This window comes from Pomacea canaliculata, linkage group LG8 (genome assembly GCF_003073045.1).
Source record: "Pomacea canaliculata isolate SZHN2017 linkage group LG8, ASM307304v1, whole genome shotgun sequence".
Classification (NCBI taxonomy): Eukaryota; Metazoa; Mollusca; class Gastropoda; order Architaenioglossa; family Ampullariidae; genus Pomacea; species Pomacea canaliculata.
The window spans coordinates 17,662,285-17,687,333 of record NC_037597.1 but is presented as its reverse complement, the minus strand read 5'-3'; the positions used below and the strand labels follow the sequence as shown (position 1 = coordinate 17,687,333).

The 25,049-nt window shown below is 36.2% G+C and overlaps 3 protein-coding genes across 6 annotated transcripts; 1 reads left to right on the top strand and 2 right to left on the bottom strand.

Annotated features, from left to right (window-relative positions):
- Positions 1-2,484: 2,484 nt before the first annotated feature.
- On the bottom strand, positions 2,485-11,408 carry LOC112569844. The gene is made up of 9 exons (XM_025247868.1): positions 10,829-11,408; positions 10,383-10,494; positions 9,844-9,990; positions 8,570-8,763; positions 8,286-8,362; positions 7,712-7,750; positions 7,290-7,442; positions 6,515-6,631; positions 2,485-6,117 (listed from the first exon to the last, which is right to left on the bottom strand). Exons 1-9 carry the CDS (start codon positions 11,034-11,036, stop codon positions 5,941-5,943), a joined length of 1,224 nt encoding a protein of 407 aa, XP_025103653.1. The 5' UTR covers positions 11,037-11,408; the 3' UTR covers positions 2,485-5,940.
- A 5-nt stretch (positions 11,409-11,413) lies between these two features.
- LOC112569847 (TNF receptor-associated factor 6-like) lies at positions 11,414-14,217 on the top strand. The gene is made up of 4 exons (XM_025247874.1): positions 11,414-11,581; positions 12,010-12,171; positions 13,329-13,442; positions 13,830-14,217. Exons 1-4 carry the CDS (start codon positions 11,514-11,516, stop codon positions 13,993-13,995), a joined length of 510 nt encoding a protein of 169 aa, XP_025103659.1. The 5' UTR covers positions 11,414-11,513; the 3' UTR covers positions 13,996-14,217.
- Positions 14,218-14,744: 527 nt separating this feature from the next.
- LOC112569845 (3'(2'),5'-bisphosphate nucleotidase 1-like) lies at positions 14,745-24,969 on the bottom strand. Of its 4 annotated transcripts, none has more exons than XM_025247871.1 (8): positions 24,814-24,969; positions 21,876-21,977; positions 21,571-21,681; positions 21,187-21,235; positions 20,722-20,742; positions 19,451-19,594; positions 17,610-17,755; positions 14,745-16,931 (listed from the first exon to the last, which is right to left on the bottom strand). In XM_025247871.1, exons 1-8 carry the CDS (start codon positions 24,937-24,939, stop codon positions 16,650-16,652), a joined length of 981 nt encoding a protein of 326 aa, XP_025103656.1. In that variant the 5' UTR covers positions 24,940-24,969; the 3' UTR covers positions 14,745-16,649. The 4 variants fall into 4 exon arrangements, with proteins under 4 accessions (XP_025103656.1, XP_025103654.1, XP_025103657.1 ...); XM_025247869.1 differs by lacking the exon at positions 24,814-24,969 and adding an exon at positions 22,325-22,618; XM_025247872.1 differs by lacking the exon at positions 20,722-20,742.
- Positions 24,970-25,049: the final 80 nt, after the last annotated feature.

Genomic DNA, 25,049 nt, shown 5'->3' with positions numbered 1-25,049 from the left:
AAAGAGCAGCGTTCCCAAGACGAGATGTGAACCCACGACACCCAGACTATAACCGTTGAGCCCCCATCTCTTCCACCTATGAATGGGAATTTCCATATGAAGAAGGATGTGGCGGTACTAACACAACAGACTTTGTGGCGGTGTGATATGACATTGGCAGCCAGCCGGAAATAGGAAGGATTGCCCGAGTCTTTTTGACTGATCGCCACATCACCACTGCTGCTGTAAACGCTTCGAAATAGTTACTCTCGGAAATGCAAACTCGACTTGACTTCTGTATAAGGTCACAGGCATGCCTATTAGTGTACGTGGTGCGACTATATAGTTGTTCGGCAAAGTGTAACAGGGCTTTATAAAAAATACGTTATTTTCACTTTACTTATCCGCTACACTCAGCAGCGGCAGTGGCTTTGACCGCGCGCTACACGTGATGCACGAAAACAGATTGAAGGTTTCCAGTCCAATGGAGGCAAAGGTGCATGTTTAGGTGCAGCGTAGTGAATGCAGACTTGGACCTACTCTCTATTTTGAAAATATGTATAACTTACAAATAAAACAGAGTGAGGCAATGTTTGTCTATACAAATCTACTCTGTTTTTCCGATCCCAACTGAATTTTGCAGGAGTACTGATCTCTTTCGTCTACCGCTTTCCGGTAGACTGATTGAGATTCATGAAAAGTTTTCTTGAAACAAGTATTTTGCAACAATGACGTGCTATACATATCAATTGCTGAATTGAATATAGGTATGACTCAAAAATGAAGTAGTAATACAAAGAAAATACAAAGTCAGCAACAATTAAAATCTTAGTTGGAGTATATACATATGAGACGAAGACAGAAAAAAAGAAATGTGATGCCAGCACAATAATAAGTAAAAATAATCTTTTCTCGTTCAGCTTGATATTATTTTGTTATTGCTGTCATGTATCCCTTTAAGCAGTGATAGCGAAGCATTTCAGGAAAAATTGTTCTCTACTTATAGTCTCTTATCTGTGCATCCTAAATGATGACACTTCAACCTTTGACTCATCCCCTTCTTGAACAAGTCACCGTACTTTCCTGCGTCTTGTCAGTCATGATGACGAAGACCAGTGCTTGAACCAGGAAGGAAATGCATGTTTGCTTTCCAGCAGTTGTACTCACAGATTTCATAGAAGTCTGTGGGTCATCAAAATTATTTATAATTTTTACGAATGCTTTCGGTTTGAAAGTTTATCGTCTGTATGTCTGACCCTGGCCGAGTTGCAAAGAATTTGATTCTCTTTCACCTGCAAGGCCCGTTCGCCATCAGAAAATGTAATTGCTTCTGTATAAGAAGAGCAGAGAGGAAAAATTCTGCAACCCATTGCAGGCCTGTGGAAGGCAATGCAGTGTACACTAAACAGTAGTCGACGTGAATACAAAATTCTTGCTGGATGAAGCACGTTTCACAGCTTATTTAATTTGCAAGCTCATCAATAAACTTGAATCAATGGCCACCGCCAGCTTTGTGCGTGCGTTTGCCTTGTGTGAGAACGTGTTTAAAATTGCATGCTGACGTTGAAAGGAAGGAAAATATAACCTCTGATCAACGTTCCACGAACAAAAAAAAAATGTCCAAGGTTCATACAGTACGTGGACATAAGCTGCCTACAGTCGATGCTTGTCACAAGGCCGCTATTCTTCAACTGTCACGTAACGTCTCCTGCTCTGCAACAACATCCCCCTAAAAAATCCCCTCACGTACAAGTGACGTTTATCGACGCAGAAAGTATATAAAACAGACTCTTTACTGTAGAAGCAACAAATATAGATAATAGTATATTGAACCGAGGTACAAAAGTCATCTGTTTTCACTAATATCCCCAAATAGCAGGGGTCTCAAACACGCGGCCCGCGGGCCGTATGCGGCCCGTGAAACATTTTTGTGCGGCCCGCGGTCACGTCCGCGGTGTACATGTATGTTGTGCTTGGTGCTTTTTATGGGAACTACAGTTTCTGCTTTTTTATTAGTGACAGAGACAACGTCAACTTATTTTAATAAACTAAACTGCCTGTGCATGTAATAAACTACACTAAATGTAATTAATAATTATAAAAACTTTATTTTAGCATTTAACTGCAGTGACAGGAGTGTTCGTAAAATTTAATGAAAAAACATTTTCTTTTCGTGGTGCGGCCCGCTGACTGGCTGTTACTTTCCACTGCGGCCCACATGCTAAAATGAGTTTGAGACCCCTGCCAAATAGCTATAGCATGTTTCGGAACCAAGTCCTGGGTCAGAGTTGTGCAGGACGTAGGCGCGACAGCGAAGGTTTATTATTACTGTTGACGGTGTGCGGGTCATGGATGAGACTGAAAGAAACACCTCCCTTTACCTCTTTGCCGGTGACTGCACCCCCTGCTGCACTGATACGCTACAGATGTAAACTGTAACACTCACATATTTCTCCCACTTCAAAGCACGCTGCAGTTTATGAATGATGAGACAGATAACATAAATATAGCATACAATGTCGTTTATTACAAATTCTATTAAGACATGTCCAAAATTAGAAACGCATTTAGAAATATTATTGCATGGCTGAAAAAAAAACCCTAGTTAAAAATTCACTATATACACTGTATTGCCCATACTGTATATACATTTAAAAAACTTTAACAGCACCATATAACAAATAAACCTTCCTGCCTGCATAAAATTTGAAGACGGAAATCTGTACCACTAACAGAGATAGGAATGTACTTAAGGAAAGTCCAGCATGGGTTTTGCTGCATAAGTCTTTGTAATATCTTAACTTTTTTGTTCAGAAATTTTGAGAGTACATATATTATCAAGTACCAAGCACAGATACATTAACAAACATGAAGACCTAAAATAAACATGAAACACATTTTCAAAAGACATTAAATGTGGATTACTTAACTTCAGTATACAAGACGGATGCACACACACACAAAATCATGATCATGACAAGATCCAGCAACAGTTAAAAATAAAGTTCTGTGACCCTGTGGATGTAGGGAAGTGAGGGAATGGAAACCTTACCTCAAGGCCAGCATTTGTGAGGGCAGTCTTTTCTCCCTCACTGCTCCTCCTTCATCCATCTACAGATTCAGGGACCCAACTCCACAGCTGGGTCAACTGGGGAAAGCACGCTGCATCATGCAGGTAAGCATACCTCTGGGTTTGTATGCCATCCATTCTACCCTTAGCAACATGAATAGCGGACACACGAAAACTTTTTATACAGCAATGAAAAGTACTTCAGCATGCTTCCTCTATTAAGGAGGAATCCATAAAAAGAAAAAATTATATTAGAGCAGATAGTTGATTAGCTAATCCCGTTATTATCTTAAGATCTGACTAGCATAAACATTATATAAAACTCCACAGACATTAGCAAGATACGTGGAGAATACCAAGGAACCGTGGAATGCATCAAACTGGTGGGTGCATAACAGCACAAAAGAAGACAGCTGTAATTATCACTTTTCAAAAAAGGCCAACAATACTTCAAGCAAACACATAAAGTTGAATAAAATATAATTTCTCTTTTGTTTTAAAAGCTCAAGCATAAAATGTCTGGAGTAATGGCAGCTAGTTTATAATGATGTCTCCTGCTGGCATCTAACCCCAAAATCATTTCACGTTTGAAAGCAGGTACTTGCCTTTTCAAAATGAAAATAAATGATGTCAACTGGAAGTAAGCAGGAGGGAGGGGTCTTGGTGTTTTATACAGAGCCAGCAACTAAGGCTATATCACAACAGCCAGCCCTGTAAACAGATGCCACATGCAGAGAAAGAACAGTGTGCCTGAGATGAGAGCTGAGCTCAGGAAAGCCAACCCTCACTGTATTGGCGACAGACACTAACTGTTGGGCAAAAAGCAGACAACCCGGAATGTATAGTATTGTTTTAGTATATGCATCATCAAAAGGAGCATGTAATATTTCAAAATACTTTATCTGGTGCAAGTAGAATGCTCACATCTGAATTTTTCCAGATTTATACCAGTATTGTCTCAGTATTGAAAACGCTGTTCTCTTAAATAAAGCCCCATTTGTGTTGCCAGAGGCAATGGAGGACCCTGACATGCAAGTGATGTGACAACAGGAATGGTAACAATCTACTCTACTGAACACACAAAAAACTCCTGATACTCAGAGAATCCACTGTTTGAAACACTATCAGCTAACACAGTAATATTGCAAAATAAACTTCCATCAAAACACACAACAAAAATAACCAATTTCAAAAACAAGCTTTCTTGATACGACAAAAGGCAGTGTATCTAATGGTAAGAATAAACAATATAGCAATAACTGGCAACAGATTCTTTGGTACAAAAAGCAATAATTATTTCAGTTCAAATGCGACACCAAGCACATTTTATACAAAAACAAAGACCAGCGTATTCATAACCATTCCCCTCAAGAAAATGTCATTTTATATGCATCATTATTTTGCTGATTTCCCAACAGTTTTCCTTTCATCAGTTATACATTAAATTCCTTCACTCCTACTTCCTCTGTTCTGTTTTCAGAGGAACCACCATCAATCTTATGTACATGTAAAGGAAGTGGGTAAAGAGCCCTTTGAATTTTGTTCCATTTCTTCAGCAGTATCACAAACAAGTCTTCTGTTTAATGCATACAGCCTTGGATACTATTTCCAGTGCTGATCTGCACTTTGTTCAAGTATGTAGGACCAACACATTGAGGCTGTCCTTTGTTGTTTTAGACGTGCAACTTCTGAACACTACTGTGTGCAAATGAATATAGATCATATGTAAGCTTAACCATGATTGCACGAGAGTCTAAACGTATATGAATGTGTTGTGGTATGGTTGATTTGTTGTTGTGCTTACATACAGCTGCATTTAATTACCCTCTAGGACAGTGGTTCTCAAAGTATTTCGGACCGCGGACCACTTTACTTAAGTAAAAAATATGGCGGACCACCAAGGCCTAAGAATCACTCTGTACTATGAATTTCAAATTTAAATTGCCGCATTTGTTTAATTACAATTCAAAACTAAATGTACTTCTGTGACTGTAGTATAGTAATCAGTTTACATAAAACTACGCACCTCGTTCTTTCTAATTAAAATGTTAATGCAAGGAATGCATCACTTTAAACAACACTTTGCTGACATATCACGACTGTCAGCCACGGACCACCTGACTTATGCTCGCAGACCACTAGTGGTCCGCGGACCACACTTTGAGAACCACTGCTCTAGGACAAATAGTCTTATCTATCTAAATGCCACATCTGGCTATACAGAGTATATGATAAATGTGTATTAAAATCACCATGCAAGGTTAAAACAAAAAAGTAAATATAAAAACTCCTTTCTTCCACTAATGTGTAATAATAGGTCCAATTTTTTCGAGGGAGGGTAAAATGAAAAGAAAACCAAAGGTTATGGTCTGCCTTCTACATGCTTTGTCTTTAGACACTGCTTCTTCCTCAATCATGCTATAGGATCTTTAATTTAATCAGTTTAGATAAAAAACATTGGTCATCAAATACTGTACATACCTCCCCATATGCAATAACATTTATTTGGTGATACAATCAACATATAGACGGCATATTTGTCAACCTCGGATTTAGATCACAACCCAAGTACAACAAAACCAAATTAACTCAGATCATTAGAAAAAGCCTGAGTTGCTTTGAGTATTTTTAAAATATTAATATTGACATATTAATATTGACAACAACAATTGTTTTAAAAATGACTCTTTTTTAGACTAGATACCTCAAGAAATGATGCTCTGACAACAAAAATAATAGCTGAGGGCCATTACTTCCTCAAGAAGTTGTTATTCCTGCCATAAAAGGATAGTTTTCTTCTCTTTTAAAAATAGCATTTTGTGGACATAAACACTCATGCAGAAAAGAAAACAACAGAAATACTGGCCAACACGCTCTTCAATCCCCAAAACTTATGACAAGCGAGGGCACAGCAAGTAATGGATAATACACAGCCGATGAGTTGCAGATGGTGTTGTTCCATCACATTTACAGCGATACTGGAACTTGTTTGCAGAAAGAACATTTGTCTCCACAGACTGCTGTGTGCCTCCTTGTACGTCACAAGCTACTGACATCACTATTTTGTCCTACAGAGTGCAGAGAGATACAATACAACTTTATTAATCCACAAGGGCAATACAGTGTGATGAACTTATTGCTCTGTGTTTAGCATGATGCAAACTCTTAAATCTTAAAGCACTTAAATGCATCCATAATCTCCAGATCAATATTCATTGTGTTTTTTAGTTATAACATACTTAAATATAAATCTAGGTGTAAACAAGTTGAATTCAAACATTTAAGAAATTTATGCCTCTAGGATGTAACCACAATGTTGTCGCCATTTCTATTTTATGACCTAAATGATTTTATCCTACTATTTATTCTTATCACTGTTCAGTAACTTGCACTGTTATGACACCCAAATAAGATGTGATTATATGATGTGCATGCTTCTTTTTTATTATTATTATAATAATATACCTCTAATGTTTCAAGAGATGGCACATAGGATGTATATGAACTCCCACCACCCATTCCCACGCTGCCTGTAAAGTTCTGGTAAGTGCACATGCTCAGGTTGCCTGCTCCTGGTGGGCCCTGAAATAAATACCATTATTCTCAGCCCCATCCATGTTTTTACTGCCTTGAGCTTATGATGAAATTTTGCTTTAAAGACTAACCTAAATGGTTTGTGTTTTTTCAGATATCAGTAGACAGTGGCGATATAAACCTAACATGTAAATTTCAGCCTCCAAAACCCATCCGTTAATTATCTGATAGCAAAGTATACAATTAGTACCTGTTGACTGCAGCAATGTTGTGAATGGTGTACCAATGTGACATAGTACAATGTTATCAGCGCTCGTTGATTGCAGTCACAAATCATAGAGAATAATTAATGGATGGGTTTTGGAAGATGAAATTTACAGGTTAGTTTTATACCACCTATATCTGCTGATATCTGAAAAAAATGCAAACCATTCAGGTTGGTCTTTAAGCATGGGTTTATACCCTTTAAAAAATACCATGCCAGCATAAAAGAAAAAAAATGAGGGAGAAAGAACATGCAAGCAAACCAGAGAAACATATGCATGCATCTAGAAAGTAAATCTATCCAAATCCCTTAAAAGCAAATATCATTCTCACCATTGTGACTAGTTTTCTTGCAGACTCTCCTTTCTTTCTCATTTGCTAACACATATTCATGTACGTACACATGGACACAAACACAAAATTTGCAAGCCATGACACACACCTGGGGTCCAGCAATGTGGATAATCTCCTGAAGCTGTGTCTGTAAGCTTATGTTCATGTTTTGAAGCTCTAAAGTAAAACTGCTAAGATTCGTGCCAAGGTAGGACTGTGCTTCCTTCACGTACAGTGCTGCCCACTCAGTGTCTGGCAAGTACTGCATGGCAGAGAAAGATAATCAGACCTAGAGCATTTGTAACAGCAAGCTTTCATTAAAATAAGTCTATCAAAATAAACCAGTAAAATCACATAGCTTCTACTTCACTAACACTTGTTTTCTTGCAACCGATTTTACAAATGACAATTTTATATTTGAACATTATACATAAAAATAAGCACATGCTCTTCATGCATGAATATATACATATATGTGTGTGGGTGTATGTCAATGTATAGTAAATGAATATATTTCTTTACTTTACTCACCGATTCATTACCACTACGTACATATTTCATGAAGCCGATCTGAAAGACAAAAACCTCATGTAAACTTAGCCCACAATATGTCATAAAATAGTTTGTTCCTGATATAATTCACAGTTTAAAAATGAACTTTTAGTTTATGGCAGAAAAAATGCTTCAATCAAAGAGTGAGAAGTGAGGAACACATGGGGTGCCAGCTACCCTTGTGCTCGTTCTTCACTAAGTACCACTGAAGTACCCTCACCTCGCTTTGCCGAATCAAATCCATTATTTAGTGATGAAGGTGAAAAAAATGTAGTTGTGTTTCTATTTCTTGGCGACTCTTTATGCCAAGATCATTACAAAATGACTATGTAATATGCAATTACATTAGAATTTGTTCATTAAACAAACAAACAAAAACTGAATGAAAGAATTCTCCTAAAGAATGTGCCACATATAAATACAAAGTAGCAGTTTTTGTTTTCACATCTGAATCATGCATTTACCCTTACCACCAAAGGGATAATAATTGTATTGAATTCAACCTCTATGGAATTGTTATCAAAGTAAACTTTAAATTAGACAACTGATTCACCTTATTTGACAGTGTTAAATACTCTGATTCCATGCTTTGGATCTGTTTATCCTTGTTATGGAGGTGAATCTGAATATCTGAAATTAAAAGATCATGCAAATTTATTAATCATTTTTAAATGTCATCTGTCTATGTCTTCTACCTAGCCACAGTCTAAATATTTATCATTGTATACATTCTTTGCACCATTTTTTTCCAATAAGGTTGAAGTTATAACAATGGTTAAAATACTGCTTTATCCTGTTTACATCAATAAGTCACATCAAAATCACTGATGGACTTACCAGCAATTGCCCCAAAGAGGGTGTATGCAGACAGAACAAGAACCAGAACAGTGATGACAATGAGAATGACCAAAGCAAGCCACAGGCAGCGCACCTGCTTCTCCAGAGTCATCCGGTATATGCAATGAGACTGTTTTGGGAACCTTTGAGTGTCTGCTCTTTGTAGACATTGATACATCTGGTTAGATATTTGTCTGCAAGAGATAAAATCAAGTGAAAATCATGTTGAAGTCAGCACCCTAAAAATTTTATTACCCAAAATGAAAAAAAGTTTCCAATATGCAGTCAGTCATCCCTTGACCAGCACCTGTAGTTGGGTGGGGGAGCTCATGGATAGACAAAGTAGCTGACACGGCCTGCCACTCTTGCCTAATATAGGCGATAGTGAGCAGGTCCTGTACAGGACAACCAGTCCAGTCTTTGACGTTTGTAAGCCAGTTCTTTCTTTGGCCACCGCTGCGTCGGCTACCCACTAAGGTGCTTTGGAGGATAGTCTTCGACAGCCAAAGGCGACATTTGACTGTTGAAAGTAGAGGTTCCTGGTGTCCTACGAGTGTGGCAATCTTGTTTCATACAAAGTTGTTGGTTCTGTGTTCTTTGTATGAGATCCAGAGCAGCCTCCTCAGGCACTTGTTCTCGAATGCCTGGATTCTCCTTTCCACTTCAGCAGGCTGAATCCACATGTCACATCTGTAGAGCAGGCTTGGCATTACTAGATATTTGTACAGCTAGTACTTGGTAGTAAACTTATCATATGGCTATGCCAGATCCTATCCAGTCTAGCCATTGCCGCTGTTGCTGTCATGATTCTGATGTGGATATCTGGTGTGGAGCTGCCGTCCTTGCAGAGGGTGGCTCCCAAGTATTTGAAGCTGCTTACTTCTTCAAGCTGTATCCTGTTTATATAGATCTCTGCTTTGCTGCTGTCATTGACTATAACTTTGCTCTTTTCAGTCCTGGTCTCCATTCCATATGCATTTGAAATGTCTGTCAGTGAGGTCTTGCAGTTTTTTGTTAGTGGATGCTAACAGATCTATATCATCTGCAAAGTGTAGGTTCCAGATTGGTCTTCCACCATTTGAGATGGAAGTATGATGGTCATGGCAAGCTTCAAGCATGATGTTCTCTACAATATGCTAAATTACTTTAAAAAAATGGGCAGACTTTGCAGTTTATGTTAGATGTGTTGTGGAGTTAAGATCTACACAATAATACAGAACTCCAAGAAATCAAGGATTCACATTAAGAGAGGTTATATATAAATGCAATGGTACCTTGCACTCCTTTGAAAGTGTACTGCATCATCCAAGTCAGAATCTGTGTTCGGAAAGGAAGAGTTGGTAATAGTTGTAACTGTTGCTGTTGTTCTTGCTGAGGAATTGCTTTCTCCTTCACAGTGTCCTGAACACCTTCTAACTGGACTAGAAATAGCAACGTATCAAACAATCAGTAAAGGGTTGGTTAAAACTCAATGTCTTTTTTAAATTAATTGAACTCTTTAGCTTAAGTTATCCTGTTATCCTTACCCTTTTTCTGGCCATGACACTTTTTAAATAATAATAATAAAAGAAACATCTGCAACTTAGTTAAGATGATAGTAAATCTGACTTTTAAAAATCTGATCATTTTAAACAAGTGCTTCCCTTATCTTGCAAAAGGAAGCAAAAGATGTTGCGTCTCTTACAGTAAACAAGGCAAATTTATGTTCATAGATCACTCTCTTGAATAAACATGGGTAGACAGATGTTCAACCTCTCATTTGCTTATAATGCTCTGGAGACATACTGTATCATATCTGATCTTTTTTTCTTACAGTGGGTGCAAGTATAGGTCTCTGGGATTGATGTACTCATATGTTGATGAAGTTCTGTTAACCGCTGCTGCAACTTCTCTTGAAGGTGGACTTGGTGGTGCAGACTCAAAGCCTTAAACAAAAATTTGTTGAACTGTACTACTGGAGTGGCAGCAGTATTCCAGATGAATGATAACATTTCCACACAATGAGGCTGTATTTGATGCCTAACCAATCTGTTTAGCCCTCATATGATCCTACCATGAATGAATGTTGCAACCTAAGACGATCATATAGCTCAATGATGGGTTCAGTTTTGGTTATTGAGTTCTTTTATGTGGTCACCACCGCTATAAACTAAAATTAATCAAAAGCGGATTCTTGCATGTCATCTGAGAAAATGACAGTGGGAGAGAGAGAGGTATACAGACAAATACAAGTACTCCTGCTCTTTCTCGGGACCTTACCTGAGTCAATGCGGGTAAATGATTCACCAGTGTGGTCTATGGCATTAGCGTTTGTAGAACATTCAGGAACTGGTGGTAGCGAAGCCAAAGGTCTTCTGGTAGTGGTCAAATAATCATTGGCATAACTTACTGTAGAAAAGGATAATGCGCTGGGAAATGCATCACCGACATTCGAGTTCTTAGACATAATGGTGTATCCTTGTTCCATTTCAAATGAAGCTTCACAAAATCTCTGCTGATCCCCTTGCCCCTATGTTATATTTCACACAAGGTAGAAGTACATATCCTGAGCATCAGAAACACCACAGACGAAAAGCGATCACTTATGCGTCACAATAAATCCAACTGTACGTGTAGATCCGTCATCGCAGTGCGCTATGAGGAGGGGGAAAAAAACCCCAACTTTTTCACAAACTTCTGAGAAGTTGATTAGAAAGTAAACAATTTTGAAACAGTAAAGAAACTTTGACACAGTAAAGAATTCACTAATTTATTTTTCATACAAATTCCAAAGAAAATATCTTTTTCTTAGAGTAAAGTTAGGATTTTGCGCAATGAAATACTAAATAGCAAAGTTCACACGGCTGCCCGAGCGGTCACATGGGCTGTCACGTGATCAAGGCACGCGGGGACTACAAAGAGCCATGAGCGTATACACGTCCATGCAAAGAGCTGTTGATTAACGATGAATCTAAGAACACGAACAGATTCCTCGTCTGTTTCAAAATCCAAACAAGAGTTGTACGAACAAAGGTATGAAGCAAGAGGGTTTTTAATTTCACTATTAAATTAAATATAGACGTACATGTATGAACTACAATATATGTCATCACAAAGACGACGGTTAAAAAAACCAAAACAAACCCAAACAGTACGTTTGTCACTATGTCGTTTGCCGCTGTAGCAAGATAGAAGGTATTTGACTCAAGACTGTGCGTGTCTATATAATTATATATATGTAGGCAGTTCATATTTATTTGACTGGTTTAATTTAAAACTTGTTTTTAACATTCATGGGAACATAACGACGATGTCTTTTCTTGTGCAGAAGTGTTTGTGTCATGAGCATGTCCGTGGATTGTTTAATACCTTATTAACTTAAGTGCGCTAACCAACCTTGCTTTACGAAAGAAAAAGCTGCATTGTAGTTTACAAGCATATATTTTCGTTCACTGTTGCAGATTCAACTGTATTGTTTGCCTTTGCCCATGCCTACAAATGGTCTGGGGCGTTTGCCAACACCGTGTGTGTGTCAGGTGTTTGTATGTGGAAAATGGCAATCTACGGGACACATTCACAAAGTGTCCTGTATGTCTTCGTCCCAATGCATTTCCTGATAAAAGGTATCTTGTCATGTTATCTCCATGCTTTGTTTACCAAAGAGCAAAAAGTAAAAAGCGTAATCAATTATTTTCATGTAATTTTTCAAAAAAATTCATCAGTATAGAGTGCCAGTGTAATTTTTTTAAGAATCAAAAGGTGTGTCAGTTTAAGTTTTAATGTTTGCAAATTCCTCATTCAAAATTTTGATGAGATTGATACACTTAAAAATGATACTAAATAGGCAGTTTTTCAACTGACCACTGGCTAGGATAAAAACTCGTGAAATTAACTCACCTTTTTTTTTAACATTAATAAAATACCTTTCAATCCATGCCCACGCTATTATGGCTGTTTCACCACACATTAATTAATATTTTTTTATGTGCTAATAAAGATGTAACATTTCTTGGATGATTTGGACATCCAAAGATATAGTGGGTAGAAAGTCAGAAGATCTAAGTGCTTCAAAGTTGCCGACTTCAGTGTTGTTTACAATTGTGAGTAGGTGTGTAGCATCTCAGGCAAGTGATGCTGGTTCTCGTTTCAGAGTAAATACATACACTATTTACTGTAATTCATATTAATTTTATTATTTATAATTTTTTTATTGTTAAAATTCATATTAGTAATATATTTTTATGCACTTTAGGCTTTTTTCATAAAATATATATATTCCACTGATCAAATTTCGCAGAAAATCCATGAAGAAGCGTAGATCTGCAAATCATTTTTCCCATTAATTTCTTATAAAAACCGTGTAATAATGAAGACAAAGTGGCGAGGGATTACTGTAGTTCTTTTCTAGAGGACTCAAGAGCTTAATTATTCTTTGTAGATTTAGTTGCTTTGTAAACACTGTTGCAAGAGAGGTTACACCCAGAACCTATCATTCTTCCTTCCTGTCATGATGGGGTTTTTTTGTTCCTTGGAAACTAGTGAACTATGTACCCAGAATTGTTGATGATCAAAACAAAAGAAGTACACTGCCAAATTTTGTTACATCCAGTGAAAATTAGAACATGTAAATATGCACACTGCTGTACTAGACTTATTGCATTCACCTCTACTTTGATTATTGTAGGAAGCTATATGACTGTGCATAATATAATCATGCTGGGGTGATCTTGTATTATTTAGGGGATTTGAATGTTTTAAACTATTATTGTCTTTCATACAGACCAGAAATACCTGAAGACAGTGAAGAAATGATGCGTTCCTTGGGTGTGAAGGAGTGTCCTGGTGTAGACTGCAATACTCAGCTTTGGGAATGGGAACTGAGGGAGCATTTGATGTGAGTATTTTCATTAATGGTGAAATATTTTAGTAGGGTTCTTTCACTCAGATCTCATCATCCAAGAGCTGCTAAAACAAAATGAACTGTTACCTTAATTCAATGAGAAAAATCCTGCATCTCATTTTCAATTTTAATTCAACCATCAGTAATGTCTTTGTGAATTTGTTGGAATCTAGTTATTTATCCAGATATTTACTCAGCCATAGTATTTTATCTGTTACTACAGGTTTGCCAGCATCTTCACCACATTAATATTCTGGTTATTTTCTTTTCTCTGCATTAAATTTGCAGCAAATGTGTATCTTTATATCCTTGAGCTGTGTCTTTATTCTTCCAAGTGTATAGCTATCAGACCTTTTAGAAATGTCTACTGACTGTTTTAAGGGTCTGCAGCAGCTGTGCCTCAGTCTTGCAGAAAAAGAGATCATCTCCAACATCCAAGTCAGACTCCCACAGCAAGCGCAAGAAAAAATCACACCCTAATAACTCTACTAATGGCACTCAAAGTAGAGGACCATACAAACTGCGAAGGTTCTCTCATTCAAAATAATATTGCGTATGTATAGGTATGTATGTGTGCATGCATGTGTGCTCGCGCATGCAGATGTAGCAGAGACAAGTAAAAATGGATGGAGATCCTTGAGGAAAAAGCAAAATATTTAGAAATGAGGAAGTTTTCACTCCAGTAAAATGTACAATATTTGAATTGTGATGGTATTTAACTACAGCTGGTGGTTGCTCAAAAAAAAAAAAAGGTTATTGCTAAAAACTGTTTTACGAATGATTTTTTGTTGTTGTTGAAAGTTTTAAATTTTTTGCTAAATGTATAAGTGGCATCATTATTTTTTATTTATTAATTTTTTTAATCAGTGAATATTGGAAGTTAAGTCACATGGCCACTTTTTCTGTTTGTGCTCATTTGTTTCACACCAGCTATCGCCAAAAAGTGCAAGGATATATGGTGGGGTAACTTCATAACTTGCATGACAGTTGTGTATTTTTTAACAGCTGGAGCAGCTTTGAAACTAAAGCAAGAAATAAGTATAAATTTTGTTAAAAGAATTGTAGACAGTGGTTAAGAACATGAACAAGCATTGCTATTAGCATTTCTGATGCATGGAGCCAGAAATTGCTAAAAGATAATAGGAGGTTAAAAGAAAAGCACCTGGAGGTAAACAAAAAAAAACTGTTAGGTACATGATTTCACATTTTCTATAACAGCATGCTTTTGGACGTTCAGCAGCTGTGGTACAACAAACTTGTTTTTCCACTTTTGTTTCTCATTTGAGGAAAGAAGTATTGATGAAAAACTTTTATTTCAAAATCTGATGAAAAATAAATTCTAAGATCTTTTTATGTTTAACATGACATGGCATTACAACATCCAACTTTTTGAAAATCAAGTGACAAATAAAATTTGTAAATCCATTTAAAAACTTGGCAATAAAAAGAAAAAAACTGGAATTTTCTGTAATTTTACCATAAACATTAAATATATGCACCCTTAATAATTGTACTGATTCAGGGCAGAATTTGGTGCAGTCACCATCTAAAGACGACAAGAATGGAAACTTTCAATGCATGGTATTAATGCCTAAGTATCTTAGTAAACACCTGGTAAAATCAACAGCTTAGCTGCCTACTTGCATTGAGCATACTCTGTGACCAGTATGTGGTTCGCACATTTGTGGATGCAAGTAGTCTTAATACAGTGGCTTAAGTTATCAATGATCACCACCATTGAAACAACAGTATTTAATATTTATGCAGTAAATACTCCAGATGAAAAGTTCAAAGTATTTTTGTTCCATATTACATGCCTGATCTCTGGATAAACATTCTGATGACCTACAAAGTAAGGCATATTGCAGTAAATATAAAATTGATAAAATGCTGACTACATTACAGATAGGTTGATTTCTACTTCGTTGAAAAAAAGGTTTTCAAATGGATATGTAGTGAGAAAACTATCTGCATCTATGATACATCATCTGAAGAACTGTAACAAATTGTCAGGACTTGAGTGTGCAATCTAATGATGGCCATTGTTTTCATTAGAAAATTACCAAGCTAAAGTTTTTATAATGTGGCAGTGTAAGATTTTTCATACATTATTTTCTGACAAACTTTATCGGTTTTTAAAAGCATTGTAGGGGAAAACATGTCAAGCAAATAAAAAAAATTACTGTAAAATTGAATAATACATTACAGAAGGGAAGCTTGGTTGTTTTCTTGTGATGCTTCTGCTAAAATAGATTATACTGGAGTAATACAGTTGAATTAAAACTATATACACATTAACCTGTAAAAGCTTGCTAACAACTTGCCCATATATTTTTAGCTTAACAATAACCAAACGTATACAAACATTTTTTTTTTTAAACAAGGAGATTTGTTCAACCGTTTTCCTGGGATGCAGGTATTCTGTATCTGTTACTATCAATAAGAAATAATAAAACTTCAGTTACTAGTCAAGGCTTTTCTATAAATGTAGCTCTAAAAGAAATAATTACATCTATTAGATAGTGGTATACTGGTAAGGTTTTATCTAAGGGATGTCTTCCAACACTGCAGTTGAAAACATGCAATTGGCCCAGAATTTTCCTAATTTTAATAACGATGAACTGCATGCTAGACACGAATCATTAAGAAAAATAGGTATATTGCACTAAAATTAAGCACAGTATACAAATGCACGTTATACATAGGGAACAGGTCCACCATTCCTATCACTTTTAAGAAGCAGTATTCAGTAAAGGCAAGCTCAGTAAATTCTACAGTCCCATTTTAGCCCTAATGCTCACACAGCCACACCATTACTGCCATCATTATCAATAATTTCAAGAACATTCTAAAACAGAAGTATAAACATTTCTCATCAAATCAGAGTGAAAAAAAAAGTAAAATTATATTTACAACTTTAGGTGGTGTTAATTTCTTAAGTTCATCAAATGCTTTCAATATTCAATTCAATATTCAATATTTCAATATGTTTTTCTAGAAATGGAATGATGCTTTCAGTTATTGGATGAAACAATGTCTTGCTTTTTTACTATAAGAAGCCTTATGCTAAAATCAGAACTAGGCAGCATGCTCCTGCCAAGAATCTGTGTGGGCTAAAAATGTATAAAATATGGATTCTAGGACAGACAATACCACTACTTTAACTATTTTATTGAACAGCCACCAATCAAACAGCCTTGCCTAGACCTTTGCAGGCGGAGTGTCTGGTGCAGGTTGGAACATTTCCCGGATATCCTGAGGAATCTGACTTACATACCAATCATGGTTAGAAACGGTGGCTAGAACACCAGAAGAATTTCCAAAAGCAACTTGTGAGTGGTATGGAATTGGCATGCCTAACAGGTCAGTCAGTCGCCCTCCTGCTGCATGGAGAATGGCCTCAGGAGAACAGGTGTCCCATTTCTTGCATCCCTTGCTGGCGAAGACATATGCATGAACCTTGCCCTCTATCAAAAGGAGAACCTAAAAGAAAAAGTCAAGGCAGCACTGAAGCAGACCAATTTGTTGTGTATAGTTATGACTTATCCTCTCTTTTTGACTCCTATAAAGTTGTTATTGACACAATGATGACTAAGCAATAACACAAGAGCATATATCAAAAGAAGAAGTCCAGGAAGTAAATATCTTTTTAACAACCATTGGAATGAATCAGAATTTTTGTGCTTTTTAACATTTTATGTTGTGGCGGCATGTGTGTACAAACAAGGTCTGGCCAAGAGGTTTTGGTTTAACATGAAGAAAGTTTCCTTTATTCCTGTTCTTTCTTACTCATGAAACACGATAGTCTGGTCAAAACTTAATGCTACTACACACCAGAAGACTTCAAATTCCAAACTACACTTGTTCTTCCAATGTAAAGAAAATAATGTCAAAGAGTGATGCAATTAAATGAACACAAGCCAAACCAAACAAACCAGACAGTTTATTGCTCATCCGCCAAGTACGCTGATTTTAACAAGCTAGACTATCGACTTAAGGATGGCTTGGCTCTAACAGTATCACTACTGGCCTGCTGGATACAAAGCAAGCTAATAAAAGCAGATAAGCAAAAACAAAATTTTCGTTAGGACTTGGGGGGAAAAAAAAGGGACAGAATGATAGTGGCAATAAATAATACTTTCATAGAAGCAATTTTCTTACCTTGTGACCTGCTCCCCCAACTCTTAACACACTGGAAGGTTGGCAGGCCTCCACAGCTTCTGTGACTGCACGGTTGGAATGAGAGCGTGTTGTGGTTATTATATTCTCTCCCTCTGGTGGCTTTTGTCGTTCAAAACCAAATGATCCTGAAACAGCATCATAAAAACCTGAGATTTCCATAGAATTTCAACCCAACAGAAGTGTGGAGTTCCTTAACCCTCTTAGCACGATGGGCCATGATCAAGGCTTTGTCGGGAAGCATGGAGAAAGCGATTTTCATTACTTTTATTGAAAAGTTCAAGTTTTATCCTTTCCAAAAATGTGTAGGTTTCTTGGTCTAATGTTAACTTCAGAGCAGCGATAATAAAAAACAAACTTCACCCACTTTTCTTCACAGTCTTCAATTATAAGCCAGTGAGTGTTATTGTCATGCTAAGGGGGCTAAGTTTATTATGTTACTAAAGTTTATCATGAAACAAAAGGCCAGCAAATTTATCTATGCTGAGTTTTTATTCAAAACCTGATGATTGAGTTGCAGAGTGAAAGTTTTATATACTTGGTTGGATCTAATAAATTCTTAGATGTTATGTCATCATATGATAACACCTATGACAGTTTTAGGAAGGGAAGCAATTTACACATCTATATGTTTGCCAGCAATCTTTCATCTCAGTGGCAATTTAAAATGTTCCTTATTTTAAAAATATGCTGTTTTATGCAGTAGAATGATTAAGAGACTAACAGCAGAGAACTTCACAAGAGGCTAAGCGTTGGTCTTGGCAGATAGACAGCAATCCACCTATACACGTCCATGAACAAACTGACAATGGCAATAAAACAAGCTCTCTTCTAACCCTGCATGAAATGACAAATGACACACAACTATCCAACTACTCAAAACCATCAGTGGTGGTGAGGTCAACATTCCCTTCACATTGTTCGTCAAGAATTTTGGCATCATCGTTACTGCTGATATGACCCTTGACAAGTTCCAGCTGTCTGTCAGACTTTTTATTATGAGCTCTGTACAATTAGTGCCAACTGTCAAAACTACAAACACTCCTGTCTACCCTTTTATTCTATCCAGGCTTGCTTTTGGGCTGTCCTGCATATCTCATTCACACACTTAAAAAAAGTACAGAACTCTGCTGCAGGTATAGTGCTCGAAGCAAGGAAACAGGACCATGTTATTCCTTTCCTTTGTTCTCTACACTGGCTGTTTGTGATCACATTCAGTACAAGTTGTCAGTGCTCTTCTTTAATTTCTCTGAAATCACTTGTCCTGTCCAGTTTCTGTGAACTTCTCTTCCCCTACACCCCAACCAGAACACTTAGCATTTCCTCGGACCAGCCCACACCATCTACTCCATTAACCAAAATAATAATGCATGGCCACCAGTTTGTTATGGTGGAACAAAGCAATGATACTCCTTTCTCTTTAATATCCACTACTTACCCACCACTGAATCTTTCAAACATGCATTAAAGAAACATCTTTTTTGTGAGCACTACTGCTAAACACAGTCAACTACTATTACTAACCTGTTTTTTCTCTGTTTCTTCTTTTATCTCTCTTGATTAGTCTGTCCTGCTGATGATATCCCTTGTTTGAGTATTTTTTATTCCTTGCTACTGTTATCTCTTTGTCTTCTCTCTCTGTTACCTCTGTATCTTCACTGTCTTTTGTACTTCATCCTCATCACTGCTCACATTTTTGTTCCTTCATGTACTATATACTGATCTAGGTTTAGTGCCGAGCACATTTCTATATAAGCATAATTCTGCACTACATAAATTGAACATTTATCATTATCATTATTTTTAAAGAAAAACAAGATTACCAAGTCCTACAAGTCCCCATATACATCGTCCAAGCTTGGCATCTGGCCCTGCCTGATAGTTATGGTAGGGCTGGTTGATAATGCCTCCTGTGGCTACACCATTGACAGCAACACCAATCAGCACTGTTACATGATCAAGGAGTCCTGGAACAATAAAAGCGGAAAAATGTGTGACATTTGTAAAGTTTGAAACAACCTAACACACAATAAAACTGCCTTCTCATTCTGAAAAGTAATAAAAACAGTTTTCTGTCTTCACCATTTTGCAAAAACCATATTCAAGTAACTTATCTATTAAATTTACCTAAACAATGTGTATTGTCATCAACAGATCTTGAATCAAATGTCATTTTCTTTGATTTGACAGAAGTAAAAGGAAACAAGGCTTTATAAATTTACTAGGCTCTTACAAAATAAGTTCTCTTAAAATTAATCTCAATTGTGATATTTTATGATGATTATAAGTAAATTAATATTTGTAGTTGAATGTGTTAGCACACTCAAAATGTTGCCCATAGAATATCACCAGATTCCTAGCCATTTTACAAGGCCTCAAACTTCAAACATAAACATGCATATAACAATCATCTAAAAGGGGAGTGCCATGTAAAATTCCAAACCAGTTTCAACATTTTTTTCTTCGAATGAAGTCATCGCTGGACATACTTAAATGCTCAGTACAGGTGAGTAAGGGGGCATTACAGTTTGGTTGCAAGAGCAGAGTTAAATACGCTGAATCCCAAAGGAATACTATCAATACTTCACAAGTAAAATACAACTGCAAATAACCATTCTTCCATAAATAAGAAACAAGGAATAACTGGGACAGAATCACTATTAATCTTAAGACAAAATACATTATTTTTCTCCGTTTTATTTTACTAGAATTATAATAATAATAGAAGAGAAAGGATAAATTAGTCCAGGAAAAACAGTCTCAGTTGCACTTTTATGTAATAAATACAAACTAATATTGTAATTTCTCCCTATTTCAAATTTAAAGTGATGCCTTCTTAATTATAGAAAATATACATGTATATATCAGTTATTCAGAGTCTTTGCATAGCTCAGCATAGCTTCTGCACAATGTAGTATGCGTTATATCTCTCAGCTACAGGATACAAAATCTTATACTCTACAATTTTTCTGTGTTCAGCCTCAAACAGAAATTTGAGAGAAGTTTCAAGCATGCTTGAATTTCTAAATTTGCAAGCTACACTGCTGAAAATCATCATCAACAACACTCTACAATCTACATCATATAAAGTTACCTGATTCATTAAGCTGTAAGGCTAGGAAATGAGTAGAAAACTGTGAAAAGCATTTTAGTGAATAAATTCAATATTCTTCCAAACTGATAATTACTCATCAACAAATTATTGTAGTTGTTACTAGGTCTTATTGCTGAAAACAAAGCAAAACTGGATTTAAACCAGGGCCCATTATCATGAACTAGCAAATGAAATAAAACTGTTCTTACTTAACTGTACAAAAAAACATCCATGTGCCTGCCTCGACTCTCAATCATCTATATACATATGCAAATGATAATAAAACGGATGAAAAGGAAAACCAAATGAAAAGTAATCAGGAATAAGCCAAAACATTATCCAGCAGTGATGGATAGATTTTAAAGCTCACTACAAATAAATTTATTCCATTTGGGAAGATGTTTACAAGCATATTTGATGCTGTATTCCTTTATACAAATCAATGTGATTAAAAGGGAAAATGACCTTGAGTATATTCAGCTGTTCCATCAAGAGGATCTACCCATATCACTATCTGCAAAAGTAAACAACATAATCTTCATACAGACAATGAGACTTAATTGCTTTCAGAGTGGCAACAGAGATTAACAAATGGTCATATATTTGTTTCTCTGTCACACAGTAACTTAATATTCTGAACTTTTTAAATAATCAAGAAATATATCATTAAGCATTTGCAGTCTAAGCCATTATCTGGAAATGTCATTACAACATAATGATCACTGCTTATTTTGAATCCCTTCTGCTTCTCTTTCCCTTGAGGAAACATATTTAAATCTCTTTTTTCAATCTGCATACAGCCGAAGATCTGTCACATATTGCATTTTGCTAAGTCACACATTTACTCACATCATCATCTTTCAAGTTCTGGAACCCTGTTGGACATGGATGTTTCAGGACATCTGCACTCATTTCTGTTTCAATCAACTCTTCTGGAATAACATCTTGTGGATCTAAACTCTATAAATTTAGAAAAGTGAATGCACTTTTAGAAGACATATTTGATTTTCACTTCTGCTGAGACTACAACTAATTGCAAAGAATAAACAATCAAAAATTTTTACACTCATACTATATATATATATATCTCATATAAAAAAATAGAAAAAAGTCACCCACCCCTTCATAAACAGCCATATGAATAATGTTCTTACTTCCTCTCCAAAGATGGGCACCTTTGGAAACTGCCTATGAAGAGAAGCAACAATGCAGCGCTGAGCGGCTCTGTCAGCTTCTGTCTGAAGATCATTTTTTGCCTGTTAACACAAGAAATACACATTGTCATGTTAAATAAGACATGAACAGTATATAAAGATGCACTACATATATGTGAATCTGTGTCACCCTCTCCATTCCGCCTCCTGCTTCCCAACCTTCAACCTCAAAACACAAAGTTTTATTCTGGTCTTCTTTACCAGGGCCCAGCTTGTGACTTGGTCACTCCATGCTAACACCATTCAGAATTATGAAGATCACCCATGTCTAGTGGATCTGCAAGTCCCATGCTGACAAGTGCAATTCATATATTTTAGACCCTAAACATGTTTTTACTTATGTGTAAATGTCTGAATTATGAAAGTTAAAAAAGAAACATAGAAGCTACCTTTTCCACAATTCCCAAGTTGCCTGTTTTCATGATATTTCTAATGACATTGGCTGCCTTCTCAGAGACACAAAAAGAAGCTGCCAAAATTTGCATGATGAGAGGTACATTCTCTAGGCTTTGTGTCTTGCACAAACTATCCGTTGTTTGATCCATGAAGAATTTGCACAAGCTTATGTTATGCTCCTGTTAATGTTAGTAAGAAACAGACTAACAGGGTAATCCCACTTGATAGGAGATAAAACCACCCATACAAGCAGGTCTGATCACACAAAGAGATTTGCACCAAGCAGTGACCTATATTCTGAACTGGAAGTGCAAAGATCAGCTATGACCTGTGAATGTCACCAGGGACATTATCTGCATTATTTGCCTTAGCTAAGTAGAACAGTGTTACACCTTTTCACATTGTTGATGTACAAGCAGTTATCACAGTTGCTAATGCTGCTGATGTATTATAATAAACTGAAAATGGGTATAGGCCTTTGATCAAAGTGTTACAGTTTTTCACCTTGTTGATAAATAATTTACAACAAATGAGCACTGCCATTGCGAAATACAGGGCAGTTTTGAAACATGTCTCACCACAGATATTGGTACAGCTTATTTATCTAGGATTCTAGGTGGAACAGTGTTATAGTTTTTTACTTGGCTGATGGAGGAGCAGACATTCATTTCAAACAAGCTAAAAATAAATTCAGGTACATGTAATGCAAAACATGAATAGGCAGCCACAATTGAAGTTATACAGTACAATGTGGATTTTGCTAAAACATTTTCTTGTCTTTTCATTTTTTGTTTTTTATTAGTATGACTTTACAGCAGTGGTTCTCAACCTTGTTTGAGGTACCGAACCAACAAGTTTCATATGCACATTCACCGAACCCTTTTTTAGTGTCATCATGAATTGCGGGTGTGTCTTGACCTCCGTAGCGGAGGCTCCACCAAACCCCTAAGACCGACTCACCAAACCCCTAGGGTTAAGAACCACTGCCTTACAGTATTTAAAAAAAGTGTATATGCAACATACTAAAATATACTAAATAGGTGCCCAACCACTTAAACACATTAAAAAATGCTAAATACTAACAGTTATAAATACTAAATGAGTTTATACATATATACATTTAAAATAGGTAAAACTAAATCTGAAAATCATAATATTCCATAGCTAATAACATACTGACCTAAAATATCAGTAAACTATATAATTTGATGATGAAATGCTTTCAGTATGCAGGGCTTCTGCTAAGGCTAAATTCTTTGGGGTCCCAGGGACCCCTTCTTCAGATTTTTAAGGGGTCCCAGTTCTTCGCCCAAATTTGAAGGGGACCCCATTGACGAAAATTAAAGGGGTCCTCCGAACTTTTAATGCGTACTGTATGCAATTTTTTGAGTAAGCAGAAGCCCTGAGTATGTACTCTGTCATAAGAGTTATGTAAAAATACTGAAATCCACCAAATGTTACATTTAATTGCTCTATATTTCAAAATAAATTTTAAATATGTTTAAAAGAGTTTAAATGTCTTTTCACATGTAGAGATGTATATTCCTGAGCAAATCCATGTCAAATATAATTTACTTAATTTCTACCAGCACAAAATATTAATAACAAAAATTAAAACTACATTTTTATTATTATTATTATTAAAGCAGATTTAATGCAGCACATTTCTCAACCACAACTTAATGAAATTTACAAAAACAAGTACTTCAACTTACAGATTGAAAAAAAATGTTCAAAACAGACCAAACTTATTTACAAACGATTATATATAGACATTGCAACAAATAAAAATACAAGGCAGAAAAAGAAAATGCTGCATGCAAGCATGAACACAGTATCAAAAGGATAGCAGTAAGAACGTTTTGGAGAGGTCTATAACTGTGTGCTAAACCACATGATATTGGTTGAGAAACTGATACTAAGGTTGAAAACAAAGCTATTTATGGTATAGATAAGAGTAAGCCATTGCAAAATTCCAGGAAGAACTGTAGTTGTTCTGTCTACTGGTGTTATGACTTGAAGAGGAAGATATGTTTACAAAAGGCTTCTTAACAACTTATTTATCTTACGCAGAGATATTGTAACCGCACAATCTCTCCAGCTTTTCTTTTTATGTGAAAAAGTAGAATGCTGAATATTTAATATATTAACAGAATAAATAAATGCTAGAAAATACTAAAAACTACACGATACATTAGCGAATTAAAATAGTACGTATATGCATGATGTCAAAAAGTCGTAATAACATATACAAATGCATTAGAAAATGCTTAAGCTTTTTTTCCTAATTAACAGCTCCTGAAAAGATAACCCCTCCTATCAGGATATTTAGTTGAGTATTAGCATGAACTGATAGTTCTGATACTCATGCACAATTGGCAAGTCACGATTACAAGCATGTACAAGTACAAAATACAATCGGTTGTGGATACCGAATGTGACCAAAATGTCAATCACCGTTAAAAAGTGAACAATACCCTACCTTTTCGACGATTCCTAGATCGCCAGATTTCATTATATCTCTAATTATGCCGGCTGCTCGATTGGACACCGAGACAGAAGCGGCTAAGATTCGCATAAGCAATGGACTACTAGCTGTACCAGCCATCTTTAGTAACGCGAATGATACGGAAGTCGTGAATAGACGCTACATTCTAAATCTTCAGCAGATTAGTATGTTCACTTGAAAATTTTAAGTTTTAAATACCTTTATTATAA

Bases quoted from the DNA above. Each gene is read 5' to 3' on its own strand.
- LOC112569844 (XM_025247868.1), bottom strand. From the start codon at position 11,036: ATGGAACAAGGATACACCATTATGTCTAAGAACTCGAATGTCGGTGAT. The intron at 6,632-7,289 runs GTGTGTGTCATG...TATTTATTTCAG, and splicing joins TCCACATTGCTGGACCCCAG to GGCCCACCAGGAGCAGGCAA. The intron at 6,118-6,514 runs GTATATTATTAT...TGCACTCTGTAG, and splicing joins CATCTCTTGAAACATTAGAG to GACAAAATAGTGATGTCAGT.
- LOC112569847 (XM_025247874.1), top strand. From the start codon at position 11,514: ATGAATCTAAGAACACGAACAGATTCCTCGTCTGTTTCAAAATCCAAA. The intron at 11,582-12,009 runs GTATGAAGCAAG...TCACTGTTGCAG, and splicing joins CAAGAGTTGTACGAACAAAG to ATTCAACTGTATTGTTTGCC. The intron at 12,172-13,328 runs GTATCTTGTCAT...TCTTTCATACAG, and splicing joins AATGCATTTCCTGATAAAAG to ACCAGAAATACCTGAAGACA.
- LOC112569845 (XM_025247869.1), bottom strand. From the start codon at position 22,480: ATGGATCAAACAACGGATAGTTTGTGCAAGACACAAAGCCTAGAGAAT. The intron at 21,236-21,570 runs GTGAGTAAATGT...TTACTTTTGCAG, and splicing joins AGAACTTGAAAGATGATGAT to ATAGTGATATGGGTAGATCC. The intron at 20,743-21,186 runs GTCATTTTCCCT...CTCATTTCCTAG, and splicing joins AACAGCTGAATATACTCAAG to CCTTACAGCTTAATGAATCA.